This window comes from Nelumbo nucifera, chromosome 8, assembly GCF_055504915.1.
Source record: "Nelumbo nucifera cultivar China Antique chromosome 8, China Antique-T2T, whole genome shotgun sequence".
Taxonomy (NCBI): domain Eukaryota; kingdom Viridiplantae; phylum Streptophyta; class Magnoliopsida; order Proteales; family Nelumbonaceae; genus Nelumbo; species Nelumbo nucifera.
The window spans coordinates 21,905,095-21,928,414 of record NC_142656.1 but is presented as its reverse complement, the minus strand read 5'-3'; the positions used below and the strand labels follow the sequence as shown (position 1 = coordinate 21,928,414).

General features: G+C 38.0%; 1 protein-coding gene across 1 annotated transcript in view; it reads left to right on the top strand.

Moving 5' to 3' along the window:
• The first annotated feature begins 575 nt into the window (after positions 1-575).
• The window catches only part of LOC104610751 (ATP-dependent caseinolytic (Clp) protease/crotonase family protein), a 30,462-nt gene continuing 7,717 nt past the window's right edge, over positions 576-23,320 (top strand). The window contains exons 1-7 of the mRNA XM_010277527.3: positions 576-893; positions 967-1,047; positions 1,294-1,362; positions 1,539-1,602; positions 5,230-5,309; positions 18,724-18,807; positions 19,030-19,114. Coding sequence (XP_010275829.1) covers positions 771-893; positions 967-1,047; positions 1,294-1,362; positions 1,539-1,602; positions 5,230-5,309; positions 18,724-18,807; positions 19,030-19,114 — 586 coding nt within the window. The 5' untranslated portion in view covers positions 576-770. The remainder of the gene's footprint in view (positions 894-966; positions 1,048-1,293; positions 1,363-1,538; positions 1,603-5,229; positions 5,310-18,723; positions 18,808-19,029; positions 19,115-23,320) is intronic.

The following is a 23,320-nucleotide window of genomic DNA, read 5'->3' as shown; positions in this document are numbered from 1 at the left end:
GGTAGGAATCAAGAATTAAAAGAAACTTTTTCCATGCCAATTAATTGATTATTGTTTTTTATTTGGTTTCATTTGGAGAAAATGGAAGTATTTTTAGTCAATTAGGGTTTAAGAGAAAAAGGGCAAGAAGCAAGAAAATAGAAATAAAAAAAAGTTTAAATGGGCATTTTGATAATTTAACACATCATGGTCAAGAGGTATTTGTTGCAAAGTAAAAGTTCAGGGATTTTGTGGCAAATAAAAGTTCAGGGTATGTGTTATTTGTTAGTGACTCCGTATTACAAGAGGGTCGTTGTAAGTTACCCTCTTATTTTTATTTCATTTTGAGCTTGATGAGTCCATTGATTAGAGTCTGATATTTTGGAATTTGGATATCGAATAGGATACAGCCGGAAAAAACAGTTCGGGTGGTCTAGAGATGAGATGAAGCCCAATTAACCCGATTCGGTTTCCCTTTTGGTCGTATTGGTTGGGTAGTTACTTGGGTTACTCTTCATGTGTGAAATTGTCAGATCGTCAACACATATGACCCGGTTCGGCCAAAAGGCTATAGAAGTCGAAACTCGAAAACACTCGAGTTGAAGAAAGAAGAGCGGGCCTTACAAACAAGTCACAACAATTTGTTAAGGAGGATTTCAACGAAACCCTTGATTGAGTTGAGTTGAGGGGAGAAGTTGCCAAAGTCTCAGTGTGAGACCCGACTCTGTTACTTCACTGTTCGCTCGGGGCTGAGGAGAGAACGAAAGCAAGCATCTGAGGAGGATTGGAAGATGCACAGTTTCAAGGCTTTGCTACAGGCGAGGCGTTCTATTGACAGACTGCGTACTATCTCTCCCTGTCGAAGCTTCTCTGCTCAACCCAACTACGCCCTATATGATGATTCCCAAAATGAGGTCATCTTCTCAAACCCCATCCTTTTTCGTTTTTGGATGTCTGTTTTGTAATGTGACTTCCTAATTCTTTCAGGTCTTAGTAGAAGGAAAGGCCAATGCACGAGCTGCGGTTCTTAATAGACCCTCTGTTCTCAATGCTCTCAATACTTCAATGGTATTATTAGTTTGGCTTTTTTTTTTTCATTCTCTCTTCCATTTCTTCAGTGGGTTTTCATTATGGTTTCTGTTCGGTTAGTGTTTTTATGGAATAAGGAAGATGTTCTTCATGCAATGCTTGTACTACTTAAATTGGTGTTCTGTCTGTTTCTTGTTTTGTTTTTTTTTTTTGTGGATTTTTGGTTGTTTTAGTGTTTGTCTTATTACCCATATAGGGAATTTTGAAAACCAAGTTGTTTTCCAGGCAGCTCGGTTGACAAAACTATATGAATCCTGGGAGGAAAATCCTGATATTGGCTTTGTCATCATGAAGGTCAGTCATCGTCCTTGTTTTCTTTTAACCTTCCAGAAATTGGTATTTTCTTTACTTTTCTTGTATCTCCTTCGCTTCATCGTTCTCTTTTCAGTTTCTTGTGCCATTTCAGTTTTGAGTGCTTTGGTTGTAATGCTTCCATTTGAAGACTCAGCAACCATTTTGAATTTGTGAAGGGAAATGGCAGGGCTTTTTGCGCGGGTGGAGATGCTGTCACCCTCTATCGGTTGCTCAATGAAGGTAAATCAATTTTTATTTTCACTTTTTTTTTTCTTTTTTTCACTTATATATACCATTGTCACACTAAAGGTTCATAATTTCAATCTAAAGATGAATGAAGTTACTGGTCTTGGTTTCTGTTGTTTGGCAATAGAAACTATAATGAAGAAGGGAGCAAACGTTTTCTTTTAGTTTTTTTTTTCTTAATGCTATATAAAGTTAATGGGTACACAAAGAACTAGATCAATAACCGCTCTTCTCCCTGATGCATAGACCTACATCACAATGAATGTGTAAATATTAAAGTTGGCCTGTTTGTAGAATGTGGATTTGGTCTATTTTATGGTTTGCAGGAACTCATATTAGAGGGGAAAAACTTGCAATACCAACCATTGGATTCTTGAGTTATAAGTTTTGAAAATGATTAATTTACTCAAACCTAATTGCTTATCATTATTTTGAGATGACCTTGTATTCATTATTTCATTCTTTATGTGGCATTCTAAGTAATTTAATATTCTAGTAAATGACAACTGTAATTAGCTTGTAGTTCAGAAAACTATTTTCTTCACAGATTAAATGTTTTTCTTGGATTAATAATGGAAAAAAAAGATTTTAAATACAAAACACCAGGCTTGTGAAGCCACTGAAGGAAGCAGACCCAAAAATAAACAAGAAGTTGATCCCTCAAAATGTATATTCAGATCCTCCAAAAATTGCCCCTGATAAGCTCATTAAGATCTTTTAGCCTAAGCAAGCCTTTAACACTAACAGTGACTAAAGTACTCTCTCCACTCTTCCTGTTTATTATTTTCCTCTTTTCTCTCACCATCTGCTGCTACCACTCTTGAAAAGCTGGAATGTGATTTCTTCTGGTATGGCCTGAATGATGAAAAAATATTATATTGTGGCCTGATCACAGGTATGTATGGCTAAGGGTAAAGTCGGGGTAGTGGGTTTTAGCCTTTAGGAGACAGTGGGTTTTATTGGAGGACTTGAGTGAGCTGTTCTCGGCCTGGAGGGTTGTGTTTGAGCCTCAGGGGTAACATCCTTTGGAACGTATAGCACCACTCACTCTCTGCTAGGCCACCTGGAAAGAGCTTAACAGTTAGATCTTTTGACTCAAAGGCTTCCACCATAGAGGTTGTTATCAATAGGATTGAGTGGTATCTGGTCTGCTGGGCAAGAATGACTCAAGCAATTTCATGGGCTTACGAAGTTGCATTTTAATTGCAATTCCATCATTCATGGATGTTGCTGTCTTGTATAGACTATGTTTTAAACATTTCATGCCTTCAAATTTAGATGTGAAGTTATGAACTCATTCACTCAGACATCAAGAGACAATGATCCTTCTATTAATTTGAAAATTCCATTAAAATCTTTCTATTTTTCTCCCTCCAAATAGTCAAATATCCCAAATAATTACAAAGGGAACCATACTCCAAAAATTTTTTGCATTGTTTCTTTTTCATAGGTAAAAAGATTGTGTTGCTGCCTGCAAAAATGGATGGCCATGCTGAAAAATCTTGTGGCTGATCGATTCTGAACAATGGATGATCTAAATAGACACAAGGTGTTCTTTATCTTTTAGCTTATTTAGAGGGATTGCTGTTAGATTGCAATGGGTGGGCTGTTGGGTTTGGGTCTGTGGTCCTGGAGGTATTTTTTCTTGTGCTTCATTTATAAGATGTTAACATCTCCTTTCTATCCCTTGTTGTTTCTGGTAAATAAACAATCTAGGTAGGTCCTACACCCCCAAAAGCAAGGAACTTCTGCTAGGAGGGTTTTTGATTGGATTATCAATATGTTTGAGCTATATTACAAGCCTAGTGTACCAATATTACTCAAGATCTGGAAGATTATGTTGAGGTACACCAAAGCGACAGTCTTGTGAACTGTATTAGAGGAAAGGGATACAGGGATATTCTCTAACAAGGAGAAAATCTATTGGGTGGTTTTCTATTTGAAGATCAATATCTCTGAACTATGTTACATGCCTAATGTACCAATACCAGACAATATCTGCAAGATTATGTGGAAGTACACCAAAGTAGTAGTTTTGTGAACCATATTAGAGGAGAGGAATGCCGGAATGTTCTCCAACAAATAGAAAATCAGGGAAGCAATGTTGTTATTTTGAGCAAAGGAAAGGTAATTGTATTGCAAAAATCTGTAAAATGTTGTTGTTATTATTATTGTTATTATTATTATTTTTGAAAGGTAAGTATTATGTTACTATAAGGGAAAATCCCAAAAGATACAAAATGCTTCATTGAGAAAAAGGAACCACACATTACGATCTATTCACAGCATTTACAAAGCATCAAAAAGAGCTATACGAAGAGAATCAGATCCCATCATTTGCCCCCACTGATCACTCATGGACTGAAAAGAACTGCCCTGGAACTTGCTTCTAGTGGAGACCCATTGGAAAAGGAGTCTCTTTGCTCTACCAATCACTGCTTCAAGCTGATAACCCTTGCCTCTAAAGATCCAGTTGTTCCTTTCTCCCCCAAGCACCCAGTAGGTTGCTAAAGGGCATCTAACCACAGTAATTGACCTCTTTTGCTAAGTCCAGCTTCAGGCCAGGCAGAAAACAGGCATGCAATGTCTCCTAGCGAAACCCAAAATTTTCCAAAATTCTGAATGAAATGGGTCCATACTGCAGATGATTGGGGACAGTGATACAGGTGATGGCTGATTGATTCCCACCCACCCTCACAAAAAGAGCATTGATTCATCAAGAACATACCTCTTGCCATAAGGTTATATACTTATCTTTAGTTTGTCCTGTTTAAAATAGCTCCCCATACAAAAAACACCACCTTTAATGGAACACCCAATTTCCATATCTATTTCCAGGGGACTTCTGCCACATCATTGGCTGAAAGGAGAAGAGAAAAGGATTTCACTGAGAATGCTCTGTTCTTATTCCCTTGCCACCATCTTCTGTCATGCTCACCAAGGTTTGGAGGCACAGAGTTTATACAAGTCACTTGACCACCAGTGACATCAAAACAATTCTGCACCAGGGCATCTTTGTCACTATCCGCTTGAAAAGTGTGTGGGAAGGAGACTGCTAATGGCGAGGAACCACACCAGGTGTCTTTCCAAAATCTGACATTTCCCCATTTCCCATCTTGGGGGAACACCGCTGGGAAAAGAGACAGATTCTTTATAATACCTTTCCAACACTCGTGTCATAAGATTGGGAGACAGGATTTGTAATCCCGTCCAACAACTCACCATACTTGCCTTGGATTAGCTTCCTCCATAAGGCCTCTTTCTCCTCACCAAACTGCAAGATCCACTCATCCACTTGCCCAACAGGGTAACATTCATAGCAAAGGTCTCAGTTCAATTCCTCCTCTGTCTTTGGGAGGCAAGCCTTGTCCCTGCCACCAAATGCAATTCTTTTACTCCTTTGGGTCCTTCCCCCAAGAAATCTCAGTGAAGTTTTTCAAGTTGTGCCAAGATCTCAAATGGTACATGGGAAAGAGAAAAATGGTAAATTTGTATTAGTATTGGTAATTTTTTAAACTTGTCACTGGGGCAGTGACATCTTCTGTGTTATCAAGTCTTCTCAACTGATTATTTTTTTAAACTTGTTCATGGATGATGCTGTAATTTTTTTTCTTTGTGCAGGGAAAGTAGAAGACTGTAAGGAATTTTTTAGGACATTGTATAAGTATATATATCTTCAGGGGACATATTTGAAGCCACACGTGAGTATCATATATTTCTTTATTATCAAACATTGGAATACGTAACTGCTTCTAACCCCTAGTTTCTCTCTCTAAAGGGTGTTTTTTGTGTTTGGGGACACAGGACCCTATAATTTGTCATCGTCTGTGATTAAGAATTAGGACACAAAATTTGATGAAGCCCTGCCAAGATATTTAACATGACAAAATCAACATAACTGGATAATTAATATTTAAGTAACCATTTGGATTTATTTGTAGAACTTCTTTTTGAGTTTAAGAGGGACCTTTCTCCACCATCTAGTTCAATCCAGTTAAATCAGACAACCATTATCCTCTATGCATACTGATTTTTGAACCAACTATCTATTGGGTAGGACACATAGATGGTGGGTCTAGATGCCCCAAACATGGGACAGATGGTAAGTTAAGGGACCCAAAGACCCTACTCTAGTTTGTGTTAATGCCTTATATGAATATCTTGATATAATGTTACAAAGAATGGCAAAAAGCTAGAAATGTAGAAAACTAGGAAAGATATAAAACCATAAGAAAGGAAGTCAAGAAGAAAGTAAATGAAGTTAAATGTAGGGCGTAGATGAGCTTTATCATAAAATAGGCACTAAAGAGGGGGAAAAAGGAATGTATAAACTAGCAAATATGAGAGAAAGGAAAGTCAGAGGTTTAAACCATGTTAGGTGCATTAAATACGAAGATCAAAGAGTCTTGGTAAAAGATGAGGGAATCAAGCAAAGATGGAAAAACTGTTTTGAAAAGTTATTAAGTGAACAAGGAGAGGGTGCTAATGGAAAAGAACCTAACAATACTAGGAGTGTTAAAAATAACATTTACCTTTGTAGAGTTAGACCTACTGAAGTAAAACTAAATAAGATGAAGAAGGGAAAGGTATTAAGACCTGATGGGATTCCAATAGAACTGTGGAAAGGTATGGGACAGGTAGGCTTGTTATGGCTAACGAAGCTATTTAATAAGATAGTGAACGAAAAGAAGGTGCCTAATGATTGAAGAAATAGTAGTATGGTGCCTATGTTTAAAAACAAAGGTGACGTTCAATGTTGTAATAATGATTGAGGGACTAGACTCATGAGTCACTGAAAATTTGGGAGAATAATTGAACAAAGGTTACAATTTGAAATAAGTATCAAAGAACCAATTTGGCTTTATGCTAGGGAGGTCAACCATGGAAACTATATTTCTTTTGAGACGATTGATAGTAAAGTTCAAAGAGAAAAAGAAAGACCTTCATATGGTGTTCATTGATTTAGAGAAGGCATATGATAAAGTTCCTAGAGAGATAATATGGTGGGTCTTGGAAACAATGTTTTAAAACGCGGAGGCGTTCTACTACCTAGAGGTGTGAGGCATAGTTCAGAACGCAAGAGGTGTAAGCCTCCTTAAGAGGAGGGGGGTTAGGAGGAGGATGAAGAGGAAAGGGGGATCTCATTTTTTCTTTATTTTTAATAAAAATCTTTTATATTAAGAAGAATAAAAATCTTTTCTTCCCTTCCCTTCCCTTTCCTTATCTTTCCTTTTCTCTTTTTTTCTTCTCTTTCTTTTTCTTTCCCTGTCCTTTCTTTTCCTTTCCTTTCCTTTTTCTTTTTTTTTTCTTTTTTTTTGTCTTTTTATATCAGATGTGCATGAGGCGTACGCCTCTAGCACACCTCATGAACGCCTCTTGCACCTGAGGCGTACGCCTTAGAGGTGTCAGCGCCTCTGGCATACGCCTCAGGGCGTTTTGGGAGTGCCTCGCCTGGAGGCACACCTCCAGGCGTACGCCTCCCACGCCTTTTAAAACACTGGTTTGGACCCCTTTATTTTCCAACTTTTAACACACCCAACTATAGCTTTGCTCAAAATAGAGAAGGCATATTAACTCCCTGTTTTGCTAGAGTGTCTGCCAGTCCATTTGCTGTCCTTTTAGTCCACCAAAACGTAGAGTTAAAACTCTTAGCCAGAAAATCAATCTCCCTGAATGCAAATCTATACTTCCATGGTGCTGAGTTTACTTGCTCAGCCCAGGAGATGACCAATAGTGAATCCCCTTCCACTTCCAACTCCCTAGCTTCTAACTGCACTGCTAATATCAAACCTTGCAAGAGTGCCATTATCTCTGCCTGAACTGAGTCTCCATACCCAATTGGTCCTGAGAATAAAGCCACAATTTCTCCATGATGATTTTTGAAAACTCCCCCTATTCCTGTCCTCCCTGGTTCCCAAAGGAGCTGCCATCAAAGTTCAGCTTCAATTTATTTGGCCCTGGAGGTTTCCTATCCATCTTGATAATTTCTTTATGGATTTCCATTTATGCCACTTGCTTCTATTTTCTTATTATATCATTTGTTGAAACATCCCTGCATTGTTTGTGTTCTGGTAGTAAGATATGGGGCATTGTCAGAAGTTCTTTTATTTTGTCTATTTCCTCTGGTTAAGAGGGTATTTAAGTGGGATCTTTTATGGCTCTGGGTTTCTTGCTTTATTTCCACCTTCCATACATGTGTCATGCTTTGGCTTTGGGTATTGGTTGGATCCTCTCCCAGCTCTTGTTTGTTCTATTTTCTGCCTTATTTTTGTTTGTATTTCTATGTTTGTTTTAAGGCTCAGTTTGGAAGGAGTACGTACAAATACAAATAGATATAAAATAATACAAAATACAAAGTTTTGCACTCTACATACTTCCAAATGGAACCTAAATTTTTCCTTTTGTTTCTATGCATGTGTTTTGTGTTTTTTAAGCTCTACTTTGTCTTAACTATTTATTTTTCTTCTTGGTTTTGTTTCTATAGATGTGTTCTGTGTTTTAACTTTGTGTGTAGACTGGATTTGGTTGAAAATTACACCTATAGTAATTCAAATAATGCAAGAAAAGAAGAAAAGAGGGAAAGAGAGAAGAAGAAAAGAAGTTTTAACAATAGGTTGTATCATGCTGAACTAGGTTGTGAGCAATGTTAATAGCAGCTTGGTTATCACAATACAACGTCAGTGGCTTGTCACATGAAACACCCATTTCATTAAGGAGAGATCTAAGCCATAACAACTTAGAAACACCATGGGCCATAGCTCTATACTTTGCCTTAGTTGAAGATCTAGCAACCATTGATTGCTTTTTGCTTCTCTAGGAAACAATATTTTTGGCTACCATAGCACAATATCTTGATGTGGATCTCTTGTCATCCACATTTCTTGCTCAATCAGCATCTGTATATGCTTCTACCTTCATGTGTCCATGTTTAGCAAATAATATATCCTTTTCGGGGGTTCCCTTAAGGTAGCATAACACCTTTTCTGCAACAACCATATGTGTGTCTCTGGGAGCATGCATGAACTGGTTGATAACACTCATAACATATGAAATGTCTGGATGAGTCATACATAGATAAAGAAGTTTCCCTAGTAATCTCTGAAACACTCCCCTGTTAGCTAAAAGTTCTCCATTATTGGTTGAGAGTTTATAATTCACATCAATAGGGGTAGAGGCAGGTTTAACACTAAGTTTTCCAGTCTCAGTAAGAAGGTCTAGGTGTCTAGCACATACTTCCGTTGAGAAATAAAAATGCCTTCCTTGGACCTAGCAACTTCAATGCCCTGAATCTTTAATTTCAAATTTAGAACTGACAAACTTCTTGAGAGCACCAACTTCTTTTGTATCACTACCAGCAACCACAATATCATCTACATAAACTATAAAGAATGTCACCTGAGTGCCTTTTCTCTTAATAAAGGGGGTATGATCTGATGGAGTTTGAGTGTAGCCGAACTAAACAAGAGCAGCCCTAAACCTGTCAAACCAAGTGCGTGGAGATTGTTTCAGGCCATAAAGTGATTTCTTCAATCTACACACCTTACCTTGCATTTCTTTGCCATATATACCAGGAAGAAGGGACATATATACCACTTTAGAGATCACCATTCAGGAATGCATTCTTAACATCAAATTGATATAGAAGCCAATCATAGCTCACAACTAAGGATAAAAGAACTCTCATCGAAGTCATCTTAGCAACTGGAGAAAATGTCTCAGTGTAATCTATCCCATATACTTGGGTATATCCCTCAGCAACAAGCCGGGCCTTATACCTCTCAATTGACCCATCTGCATGATACTTGATAGTGAAAACCCATTTGCACCCAACAGGTTCCTTCCCAGCTGGCAAGTCAACAATATCCCAAGTACCATTTTTATGAAGGGCTTCTATTTTAGTACTCATAGCATCCTTCAAATCTGGTGTTTCTAAGGCTTCTGAAACAAACTTTGGGATGGATTGAGAGGAAATGGAGGCTAGAAAGGCATAGTAGGATGGGGACAATAAGCTGTAGGAAAGGTGTTTGGAAATACATTTCCTCTTACCTTTTCTCAAAGAAATAGGCAGGTCAAGGTTTGGAAACGTGGGTGTTGGTGGAGGAGGTGATGGACATGTCCTCTCTTTAGTAATCAGGAGCAATTGAGTCTCAACTAGAGGTGTGGGATCAACTTGTGTTAGCCTTAGCCTTTGCCACTGGTACCACCTCTAGAGAATAGGATGAGTGGAAACAATTGGAGGACTACTAGGAGGAGGGGGAGGATCAGGAGTGGAAGACCTCAAAGGAGAGGATCCCTTCATGGGAATGGGGGTAACTGTGGAGGGCTCAACACAAGACTCAATTGGAGTTGGCAAAGGGAGGGATAAAGAAAACAACTTGAGAGATCTCTCCCCCTCAAAGGATGGCCATAAAAAGAAACCGACTCTGCAAAGGTGACATCCATGGGAAACAAACCGGGTGTCACTAATGGGATCAAAACAACAGTACCCTTTCTATGTGGAGGCATAACCAGGGAAGATACACTTTTGAGCCTTGGGGTTAAACTTGTGTCTTTTGGAACTGGGAATGTGGACATAACTTTTTTTTTGAGATCAATAACTCTGAAAATTTTCATTAATTAAAATGCTTTAGGATACAACAAGAAGTTGCAAAAATGTCAGCATAGAAGCTAACCCAGGACAGAATTAGAAATGTGCCCAAAACATATATGTTCTTTGAACCCCTTGCTTTGCTAAGCTATCAGCCAAACTGTTGGCCGATTTCCTAGCCCCACCCACCTGAATTGACATATTCCTTGACATCCATTTGAACCTTCCGAAATCATTCTTCAGCTGCCAAGTCACTCCTTCCCCTTTTTGCAACCATTTTATCACAATAGTTGAATCTCCCTCGATGATCAGTCTTTTAATCCCCAACTATTTGGCCTTCTTAACCCCATATACTACAAGCTAGAAGCTCTTCCCTACCCACATCACCCTCCTCCACAGGACCAGAGAATAGAGCAATAATGGAACCATTTTCATTTCTAATGCCCCCATTCCCAATAGTTGAGGGGCCTGGGTTACCCACACAACTCCCATCGAAGTTCAGCTTCTTCCAACCTTCTGTTGGAGGGGACTAGGTCTCACACACCTGTTGCCTCGTAGATGTTGAAGCAACAATAATCCCCAAACCCTGAAAAAGTCTTCAACTTTAAAATTTGAAAACAACTTTAAGCATTTTACTCATTGTGCCACCCTCAATGTTATTGTTTCAACTAAAGCTTCCTTGCATTTTTCTTTACTTTCAAATATTCTATCATTTCTTTCCTCCCAAATGGTCCAAAGTATTGCTTCTCTAGTGCACCTCCAAAGAATCCTTTTCCTCCTTGTCTTACCACTGAAACCATTAGGGTTGAATAAACCTTCCACCTTGTTAGGAGAGGACTGTGTGGCTAAGGGTAACCAAACCGTGGGCCTTTTCTGTGAACCGAACCGGTAGTACTAGTTTTTGGAAAACTGGTAATCGGAATCGAATGGAAACCAATCGGTTAACCAGTTGATCGATTTGGTTTGCTGGTTTTTCGGTTTTTTATTTTTTATAATATTTATTATAAAAATATATAATAAAAAATTATATTTTAAATAATAAATAATAAGTTATATATTATAAATATATATTTATATATGTAATTCATATTTATTAATTTATAATATATAAAATATGTAAAAAATATATATAATATACATAAACATATAGAACATATATAGAAAAACATGTATACTGGTCAGTTCGGTTAACCGCCGATTTTTTATATTGGTTAACCAAAACCGAACCGGTTCCTTCGTTTTTTTTAAAAACACCAAACCGAAATCGAACTGATCGGTTTGGTTAACCAATTTTTTGGTTCGGTTTCGGTCGGTTTTTTCGATTGGTTCGGTTTTTCGGTTTTTTTAATCACTCCTATGCGTGGCAACCATCAAATGTAGAAAGGATTTACAAGAAAAAGATTCATCAGAATTAGGACCCCAAATTTTAGAATCTGACCCACCTTCCCCTAAGAAAACTGAATTCAGTAATCCTAACAACTCGAATACTACAAGCAGTTCAAGCTCTCTGAGATTCCTTTTAAATCCAAGGTTCCAATTTAATCCTGGAAGGTGAGAATGATGATTTAGGACATCAGAAATAGGCTTACCCTTGAAACTAGACAGATCACAAAGAGAAGGAAATTTCTCCCCTAAAGGAGTATCCCCAATCCACAATTCCTCCTAGAATCTGATTTTACTACCAGAAGACAAATCATAACCTGATAAAACTAAGGAACGTGGGGAGAACATCATGGATGGCCTTCTAGGGAGCAGCCAAATTAGCCCTACGGAGACATCCAACATCCCATTTGTTGCTTGACGTGCCATGAATGCTTGCAACCACTTTGTGCCATAATTTCCCATTTTCATTTGGAAACTTCTAGAGCCATTTGCTCAGCAAAGCTTGATTCTTCATTCTAACATTACCTACTCCCAAACCCCCTTCCTTTTTTAGTTTCCTCACCTTTTCCCATTTAACCAAATGATCCTTTTTTGTTTCTCCTGGCTCCTAGAGAAAATCCCTCATGATTTTTTCAACTTTCCTTACTATCATTTGTGGCACCCTAAACACTAACATGTAGTACATTGGGAGATTTAGATTTAATTAGGGTTATTCTCTCCCCCCCTAATGAGATATATTTTCTTTTCCACACCACCAATCTTTTCTCTATTCTTTCTACTACTGGAAACCAAAAACTAGTAGATCTAGGATTATCTCCAAGTGGTAAACCCAAGTATTTCATTGGCCACTCACCTTTCTCACAACCTAGGGAATTTGCCATAAATCTCACCTCATCCTCTTCAATGTTGACTCCAACCAGTAAACTCTTTGACCAATTAATCCTCAAATTAGACATCCTCTCAAAGAGATTCACAACCATCCTCAGATTTTCCACTCCCTCCCTACTTTCTCCATCACAAAAAATGAGAATGTCATATGCAAACTGTAAATGAGTTACTAAAACGTTGTCCCTCCCAACTGACCATCCCCTGAATAATTGCACACCATTTGCTCTTGAAATCATTTTACTTAGTGCTTCAACAATCAGGGTAAAAAGAAAAGGAGAAAGGGGGTCACCCTACCGAAGCCCACGAAATCCTTTAAAGAAATCATACACTGTCCCATTAATAAGGGCAACCAAAGACCCTCAAAGGAATAGAGAAAATCTCAACATCAGGAAGGAGGACTCCAAAGGGAGATTTTAATCCCAAGACTCAAGAAGGCATGCGGTTAATAAGGTAGGTAGCTGTTAAAACTGCATTGCCTCAAAACTACACAAGAACATGGGTAGTAAAAAGAATGCTTCTTGCAACTTCCACAATGTGCCTGTTTTTCCTCTCTGCTACTCCATTTTGTTGTGGAGTGCGGGCACAAGAACTTTGATGAATAACCCCAAACTTCTCAAGATAGGAGGTAAGGTCCTCAAAATATTTCTTAGCATTGTCTGATCGGAATATTTTGATGCGGGTATTAAACTGAGTGAGCATGTGTTCATGGAACTGTTGCACAAGTTAAGGCACTTTAGCCTGAGAGTGCATAAAGGTAAATCCAAGTATATCATGAAAAATCATCAATAAACAGGATGAAATATTTATACCCACCAGTTTCTTCTTTCATCACCCCTTCCTCTTCCAGTTCTGGGCTTGGGTGGAACCTAGGTTTGAGAAGGGCTATGAGGGACTCAGACCTCGATAGTATTTCGAGCCTCCTTGAACTTCTTGATAATGTTTACTTAGACCCCACTAAGGTGGACTCTAGAATTTGGACCCCTACCCCCACTGGCTCTTTCTCTTGTGCTTCCTTCTTCAAAGTCTTAAGCCAGTCCACCAGTCCTGCAATCCCCCTTTTCCCTGCTAATGAGGTTTGGTACAGACCAATTCCTCTTAGGGTTGGCAGTTTTTGTTGGGAAGCCTATCTGGAAAGATTCAACACTGGTGATCTGCTCCAAAAGAAGAGACCCAATACCTGCTTGTCACCTCATTGGTGTGTTCTTTGCAAAGCGGATGGGGAGACTGGTTTTCACTTATTGGTGTCTTGCCAATTTGCAAAGTCAATTTGGGAGTGGGCTTTTTCTCTCTTTGGGTGTAGATGGAACCCTCCATCAGACCAATGTTTAAAATGTCGATGTCGATGGAAATGTCGCTCACCAAAATATAGGACATATGTCAAATGTCGGAAATGTCGAGGGGAAATATTGTAAAGTTTAGAGACATTGTGGAAATATGATGAAATATGTGGAAATATGTGCATTAATACATATTTCTAGACTATTATCTTATTCCCAACCATTATATAAAGCTAAGAAACTAAGATCAATAACAAATTAGTAAATGACGATTTACTAATTTATTATCCATTTTGATGTTTTTACGAGGTTATTTGATATTTTCTTTTCTTATTTTTAATTCTGATTTATTATAAGTTCTAATATATTTATTTCACACTAGTAAATAGAAATACATTTTTTCTGAGTTATAAATATTAAAGTTATAATACATTATGTTTTATTATAAATTTAATAAACTGATTCTCCTTTTTGTAGTATTAAGATTATGATAAATTCTGATTTCTTATAAAACTTGATGAATTTATTATGATTTTTAATACTAAATTTATAATAATGTATGATTCAGTATAAAATTTAATAAATTTATTTTGATTTTTTATATTAAATGTTGAATATAATTTATTATAAAATTTAATAAGCATTTTTTGATTTTAATAAATATTTTAAAAAATACTAACTAGTTAATATTTTATTACTTGAAAAATATTTTATGTTTTATATTATAAAGTAACTAATTTATTCTTTTGTTTTTATACTTTGTTAATTCTTTTTTATAAATATTTTATTCGAAATATTAAATAGAAATTAATAATGGAATAATTTATATTAATATAATATACTAATATATTATATTATTAATGTACATTAGTCGACATCCTGTTGACATAATAGGATAAACCGTCCTTTTTTGGTTATTTGGACCGATTTGGTTGACATATCCGAAATATAGGAAATGTCGACCGAAATAATGTAATTTTTATATTACCATCCATTTTCATGTCGGTAAGCCTTGACAACATATGTCGGGCGACATTAGTGACATTTTGCGATATTTGAAACCATGCACCAGACATGCAGAGTCTTTTCTCCCCTTCTTTTTTTAGGTGGCGTATGAAAAGGGGAAGGACTATGTGGAGAGGACTGAGGGCTACAATATGCTGGTCATTATGGGAAGAAAGAAATTCCAAGATCTTCTTAGAAGTTGAGAGAGGGGCTGTACAGTGGCTGAAATCTATAGAGCTGTACAGTGGATGACATGTTGAGGAAGTGGGGTGAGATTGCAAATTGTACATAAACCAAACTAGTAATGAGTGTGTCTTGGACCCCCTCACCTGCTGGATTCTTAAAATTAAACTTTGATGGGAGTAGTAGGGGGAATCTTGGACAATTAGGGATTGGGGGTGTTTTTAGGGATGAGAATGGGATCATTTCTACCTTGTTCTCAGGCCCAATTGGAGTGGATGACTCCCTTAGAGCTGAGATCTTGGAAGTTATGGATGGAGTCTAGAAAGCTAAGGAGATGAATATCTTGGACAGTGGCTGAAATCCTTAGAGCTATTCACAGATTACACAGTGGATGACATGTTGAGGAAGTGGGGTGAGATTGCAAACTGTACATAAACCAAACCAGTAATGAGTGTGTCTTGGACCCCCTCACCTGCTGGATTTTTAAAATTAAACTTTGATGGGAGTAGTAGGGGGAGTTTTGGACAATCAGGGATTGGGGGTGTTTTTAGGGATGAGAATAGGATCATTTCTACCTTGTTCTCAGGCCCAATTGGAGTGGATGACTCCCTTAGAGCTGAGATCTTGGAAGTTATGGATGGAGTCGAGAAAGCTAAGGAGATGAATATCAGAAAACTCATAATTGAAGGGGACTCGGAGGTAGTGATAGGGTGGCTGAATAAAGACAATAGTGGCTTATGGAATTACAACAATGAGAGGAAATTTAAGTGGCTGGTGCAAGAGATGGAAGTTAAGATGAGTTGGGTTAAAAGATTAGCTAATTCTGTAGTTGATGGATTAGCTAAACAAGGGGTAGAAAGGGACTCAATGTTTTGGGCTAAGTTGTAATTTAACTGTTTCTTCCTTTCCTTTTCTTTTCTTTTCTTGAGGGCTTAAGTTGTATTTGGAAGATAAGAGCGTTTGTCTTCCTGGTTGTAATTATTCTTATGTTGATTTAATGGATTTTAATGAAATTGTTATTGATAAAAAAAAAATTATACCCACCCATACATGGTAAATGGTAAGTCCCCCATACATCAGGGTGAACAATATTAAAAGGAATAATTGATCTTTTATTACCTGAAGGATAAGTGCTCTTACAATGCTTTGAGAACTCACAAGACTGACAATGAAGAGTCGATAGACTAATTCCTTTAAGAAACTCTAGAAACAACTGACTCGATGAAGAAAAGGACAAATGACCCAAACGACTATGACATAACATAATACAACTAGTGGATTTTGAAACAAATGTAGTTCTCTTAGGTTGTACTTGGCTCTGCTCAGGCATGTCTAATAGATAGATCCCATTTGCCTCATGGCCACCCCCAATCACCTTTTGAGATTCTATGTCATGAAAAACATAATATAAAGGAAAAAAGGTCACACTACAATTTAGGGATTTAATCAAATTACTAACTGAAAGCAAATAGGTATTAAGTTTTGGCACATGAATAGATGATAAGGTCAAGGCATTAGAGGTCTTAATGTCTCCCTTTCCCTTGATAGGGGCTAGGGAGCCATCAACAAGGGATATCTTATCCCGGCTAGAAAGAAGTTGGTAAGATGTGAATAACTGTGAAACACTTGGTCATATGGTTAGAAGCACTAGAATCAATTATCCAAGGGGTGTTATGAGTACCTAAGATAGAAGCATGATGTGTAGTGGCATGAATACTTGAGTGAGCATATGCAAAGGAAGGAACAGTCTCTAAATGAGGTATAACAGTGGACTCCAAGTGATTGATGATTCGGCCATACTTCTCATATTCAGCCCTAGTGACTGCAAGCTGTTCTCCCACTGATTTCTCTACACCTTGTCCTTGTTCACCTTGTGAAGAGGTGGCTACATTTTCATTTCCACCTTTTCCAGATTCAACCATTTTCGCACCATTTGCTTTCTTGAATCTAGTAGGAACAAGCTCTGGATGCAGCTTCCAACATGTGTCTTTAGTGTGTTTAGGCATCTTGCATTATTCACAGATAACATCTTTCTTCCTAGTGCTAAACTTTGGCTTCATTCCCACATTAGCATAGTGATCAACTTGTGGCTCAATAGACTGAACCTGTCTTTTGCTCTCCTCACTGCTCACCATAGCATATGCGTGAGGTAAAGTCACCTCATCCTTTGCTAAAACATATTGCCTCACAATATCATACTCCGAGTTGAGTCCGATGAGGAACTCAAAGACCCGGTTTCTCTCCACTAACCTCCTAAATGTTTTTGCATCCTTTGTGCAACCCCAAACCATAGTCTCCATCAAATCAATCTTTTGCCAAAGATATTTCAGCATAGAGAAGTGGATTACTAAGGGCTTCTCCCCCTATCTAAGATTATTCACATCATGCTTCAATTTGCAAGCCTGAGCAACACTAAGCTTTTGGGAATAGGTCTCTGTGACACTATCCTAGACTTCTTTTGCAGTTTCCATCTACAAGTAATGTTGAGTAATGTGTGTTTGCATAGAATTCACTAACCAATCCACTATTGTGTAGTTTTCTTGCATCCACCTTTCATAGGTAGGATCCTCCTCCTCTGGTTTCTTCTTGTTCTCGGTAATATAACCCCATTTCCCTCTACTACACATATGTATCTTAATAGATTGAGACCAAGCTAAATAATAGGCCTCATCTGGCAACACAGTAGTCACAACCCCAAAAAGATTCTCCATTAACCCCCTATGTCTAAATCTAGAATTTGTGGAATATTTGGTCTCCTCCAATTTGCTCCATTGAGTAAATGAATGCAAACGAAAATAAAATTAGGGCTTTACTAGGCTAGATTTACTGTTCTAAGCAAAGAATAACCTCTCAACCCCCCAAAATTAGGGTTTCGCAGGGTCCTGCGGGATGTGGAGAAAGAGAGAAACTTCAACCGCCCCTTCTAGAGGTTCTAGAATTCAATCCAACAAAAACCGCTCCTAATAGAAATCAAAAGGCTTACTTTTGATCCCCAAGCGCCTGGTTCAAACTGTCTCTACGAATAGTAACAAGGTTTCTCCAGTTATCTAGGGTTTTCGAGAAAAAACTCTAAGAACCTGCCTTGGGCTTCAACTAAGGATGAAAAGCCTCCACAAAACTCTCCAAAAACCGGTCATAAGTAGCTAATTGATCAACCGGTCAGCTCTCCATACACACTATGTATGGGCAAAGAAAAGGAGAAAATAGTTGAAAGTGAGAACCCACTCTGATACCAAGTTGAAAATTACACCTATAGTAATTCAGATAATGCAAGAAAAGAAGAAAAGAGAGAAAAAGAAAGAAGAAGAAAAGAAGTTTCAGCAATAGGTTTTGGAAGAAGAAAAGAAGAATTCAAACCTCTCTCTAGCCCCTTTTCATCACTGTTATTAATAATTCTAAATCTGAGTACAATTACTTGGATGCCCTTAATGGGGCGGCCAGCACTAAAGAAATAATTAAAGAAAATAAAAGAAGGCCCATAAGGCTCATAATTAAGAAACATAACTTTTAAACACTACTTAAAAGAAATAAAGAACACTAGGGCCCATTCGATCCATTCTCACTACAGATTTTTCTGCCTCTCCCATCTCCAACTTGGTATTCTGTTTTGTCCTTTGTTCTCTTTGGACTCTATTGCCCTGTTTCTGTTTGAGTGTAAAATTTCTTTTTATACTAGCTGAATAAGTAGTTTTTTTTTGTTGTAATGATGTTTGAATTATCTGTAGTACTAACCATTGTCTGGACTTGGTATTTTGTCTATTGACCATTGTATATGCGATGCCCTTCATATAGGTATCCATCCTGGATGGTATTACCATGGGAGCTGGGGCTGGGGTTGCACTTCTAGGGACATTTCGCGTGGCAACTGATAAAACTGTATGCATCTTCCAATACATGTTTTCTTATCTCTTGATGAGATCACCTTAAATCATTATGTTAACCAACACACCACATGCCTTAAATATTATTGACTTTGAAATTTGACTTTGTACTATATCTAATCTCTTCATATTCACTATGTTGTGCTTATCTTTGCAGCCTAGTTTGTTTGTTTATTAACAATTTAAGTAGTTCTCACATTATGGGAGCAAATGGTAGGTATTTTCTGCTCCAGAAACTCAAATTGGTTTCCATCCTGATGCTGGGTCTTCCTTCTATCTCTCTCGTCTACCTGGCTATCTAGGTGAGTCCTACTAAGTATGCAATTTATGACAGGTACCTATTAATGATTGATTTCTCTAGTTTGATATATTTATGTTCTTTCTAGAGTTTGTATTGATTGCTCCCTTAATGCTAAGACACTGAATAAACCTTTCTATGTAAGGAGCACGGTACCCTTTTTGGCTAAGGTCTTATCTCTGAGGATTAAAAAGGTCCTTCCCTCCCTTATTAGTAGTCAAGCTCAAAGTGCCTTTGTTTAGGCCTTTAGGGGAAACAAATAGTTGATCAAATTCTAATAGCAAATGAATGTGTGGAGGAAATGAGGAAGTGTGGGTTTGGGGATAGATGGTGGAAATGGATAAATGGTTGCCTTACCTCCTCCTATTACTCTGTCTTAGTCAACGGGGTAGTTAATGATTTTTTCCTAGCTAGTAAGGGCCTAAGACAAGGTGATCCCTTGTCTCCTTTCTTATTCACACTAGTTGTTGATTCTTTTAGTAGATTCTTATTAGAAGGGACAAGGTTGTGTCAATAAGAAGGTGGAGAATAGTTAGAGATAGAGTTCCAGTTGCTCATCTTCAGTTTGTAGATGACATTATAGCTTTTTGTGAGGATTGTGAATTGATGGGGGTGAGAAATCTGAAGGATCTATTAATTCTCTTTGAGAGGGCCTCAAACCTGAAAATAAACTGAGAAGAGCTGTGTAGTGGGGATAAACCTGAATAGAAGGGAGATGGAGTTTATTGCAGCCCGTTTAGATTGCATTTGGTCATAGTGGCCTTTATCTTATTTAGGACTCCTTAGGTGCTGACCCAAAGGAAAATAGGTGTTGAAACCCTATGGTGGAAAATTTTGAAAAAGGACTAGCAACCTGGAAGAGAAACTATATATCTTTGGGGGGTAGAGTAACTTTGGTTATGGCAACACTAGCCAACCTGCCAATTTATTTAATGTCAGTCTTTAAAATACCTAAAAGGGAGGCTAAGAGGTTAGAAAAATTGATGAGGGATTTCTTATAGGAGCCTAGGGCAGAGAAAAAAGACCACTCGATTAAGTGGGAAGTAGTGAGCTGAAGTAAAAAATAAGGGGGCTTAGGGTTAGGGGATGTTGTGAGTAAGAACGAAGCTCTTCTAGGTAAATGGCTTTGGAGGTGGCTCCTAGAGAGAGAGGTTATGCCATGAAGTGGGGAAGAGTATCCATGGCTGTTTTGAATCCAGTTGGGATGCCAGGGTATCCCGAAGGGCTTTGCTCACAACACCCTAGAAGGCAATTTCTAGCATTCTCCCCAAATTCTTCAGGTTTGTAAGGTATGATGATGGCTTTGGAAATTCAATCCACTTTTGGGAAGATGTTTGGGTGGGCAGTCAACTCCTAAAAGACCAATTCCCTTCCATCTATTCTATCTCCCTCTTTAAAAAGAAACATATCTCATGGTTCCTCTCCCCTCGGTTCTCCCAATGGCTTTAAACTAGGATTTTGGGTTTCGAAGAAGTTTAAGGATGATGAATCTGCTTGTGTTTTAGGTCTCTTGCTTGTTCTAGACTCTGTGTGTTTGGACCTTCCTACACCTGATAAAAGGATTTGGACTTTGACCCTTAGTGGCTCTTCACTTGTGCCTCTTTCTTTAAACCCCTCTGTTCTACCCTCTCCTCTTGGGTTTTACCTGTTAAAGAAATCTGGTCAAGGCCCATTCCTCTTAAAATAGCCGTATTGGGAAGCCTATTATGGTAAGGTTAATACTGTGGACAAGGTTCAAAGTACCGGCCCGTATCGGCCTGTATCGGCCGATACGTATCGTTTCGGGACCCTTCCGATACGCCCCTACAGTGGGTGTGTCAGGGGTCTGACCGGTTCAGGGGATGGAGGGGTCCTAGACCGGCTCCCCTGAACTAGTTTTGAAAAAAAAGTAAAAAACAAGTATTGAAACGCCCGAGGGCATATCGATATTTTGAACCTTGACTGTGGAAAACTTGCAAAAGAAGAAACCTTAAATGTGTTTGTCCCCAAATGGGTGCATTTTGTGTAAAGTGGAGTGAGGACTGTCACCCTTTGCTGATATCTTGATTTTTTGCTGCCAATATTTGGAACTGGGTTTTATTATTATTTGGGTGCAGGTGTAACTTGCCCTCTGAAGTTAATGTGGAAGTGTATCAGAGCAGCTAACTTGTGGACAATGTGGGAGGAGAGGAATGCTAGAATATTTTAAGTAAAGGAAAGAAGCCTTGCTGAAGTAAAGGAGTGTATAATGACAAGGACAACCTCTTGGCTGAAAACTTCAGACTTGTTTGTGAACTATTCTTATGATGATTTAAGGAGAAATTGGGCAGCAGTGGCATCATCAGCCTCCACAAAGAACAGACTACAAGCAGAATGGAAACCTCCTCCAGAAGGACTGGTAAAGCTAAATTTTGACGGAAGCAGCCAAGGTAATCCAGGGCCCTCAAGTATAGGAGGGATTCTGAGAGGTAAGGACAGCAACATTCTATCTTTATTCTTAGGACCGGTAAGAGTTGGTGATTTTATAAGGGCTGAGATACTAGCAGTGGTACAAGGTATACATGTTGCTAATAAACTTGCAGTGGAGAACTTGATAGTTGAGAGGGAGTTCAAGGTGATAGTGGGCTGGGTGTCAAATTCAGAAAGTCTTTTGGGGTTACAGGGATCTCTTAAAGAAAGTTAATTGGCTGACAAGGAATATGGCAGTTAGGTTTCAATAGGTCAGCAGATCGGCAAAGGCCATGGCTGATTCTTTGGCTAAACAAGGGGTATCAAGGGGTGATCTGTTTTGGGCTACCTTATAATTGTAATTCAGGCTAGTGTGTGTTGATTTGCGTAGTGCTCAGTTCCAAGGGGAGGTAACATCTTATGCCTCCTCTTAGGCTGATTGTACACTTTCTGTGATTAACAAAATTCTACTCATTTATCAAAAAATAAATAGGGAGCATGATACCCTTGTCTCTGTCACATTATCTTTCTGTATTGTTCATGGCCATTGGATTGTTTCTAGTAAAAATTTTTAGTCTACAGTGCATACATGCCACCTATTTTGTTGTTTCTGCCTTGACTTAGTAACAGTAGTTCTTGCTTGCTCACATTTTTGTAACAAGAATATAAAATGTGCATTTAAAAGTGAAACTATGGTTGGTAATGGTATATAGCTTATTAAAATTAAGGAATTCTTTAAAGGTTTTGACTTCATTATGCATTACTGCAAGAAAAAAAATGAAGAATTGACACTAACTAGTTATCTTTTCCTTTTTTTTATTGGCTAATTTCGACCTAAATTATCATCGTCACTTTATAATCTTCGATTCTCTGGATGCTCTCAAGAGAAGAAAAAAGTTACACAAAAATTACCAAACCTTTAATCAACAATTATTAGCTCTCAAAATAAAACCTTCCATCAACAATTATTAGCTCTCAAAGTAAAACCTTCAATCAACAGTTATTAGCTCCTTTTTCCTAATTCTTCTGTGATATGTATTTATAGACCCAAAATAGCAACTTCCAACTCCTACTTGTATTCAGACTTGACAAAAATAAGTAAAAACTTCCTTTTCAAACTAAAAACTCTAGTCGGGGTTCACTGGTCATCCTGTTAGGTAGGACTTTGACTATGACTGTGCAGAACCCAAGAACCAGTCATCTTGAAGCCTTTAGTTGGGGCACTTCTGCATGTTGGATTGAACTGAAAATCTACACTATTTGAGTACTATAAACATACTTTAATGGCATAAAATTTCAACCAACTTGGGCAAGGTTTGACTGATCGATCTGTTGATTCTTTTCCGGTTGATGATGCATCCTGCAGGTCTAATATGTGACCTTTCTTTAGTTTCTTTGTTTGAGACTTGCCTAAAATTTTCTTATATGCACTTGCATTGGTCACTATATAGGGTTGGCTGTATGAATCCTGTTTTGCCATCCACATTAATCAGCTCGGCTAAAATAAAATAGATTGGCTACTTCTGCAATGTGATTACACCGGATGCTTCCTTTTGACTGATACATGACTAATGTTCTCTGGTAGAAAATTGGCTGGTTATTTTGATCGTACCAAGCCATATTATCAAAGAATTGTATTTTCCAAGTTTATGACACCAAACAGAATGGAATGGTGGCACAGGATTCCTGTAGTCAACCCCATTGGTACGAGGCTGAATGTTCTTTATTAAAAATAAATGAAATTGATATCCTGTCCATTATCATTACATTGGAACCTGATAAA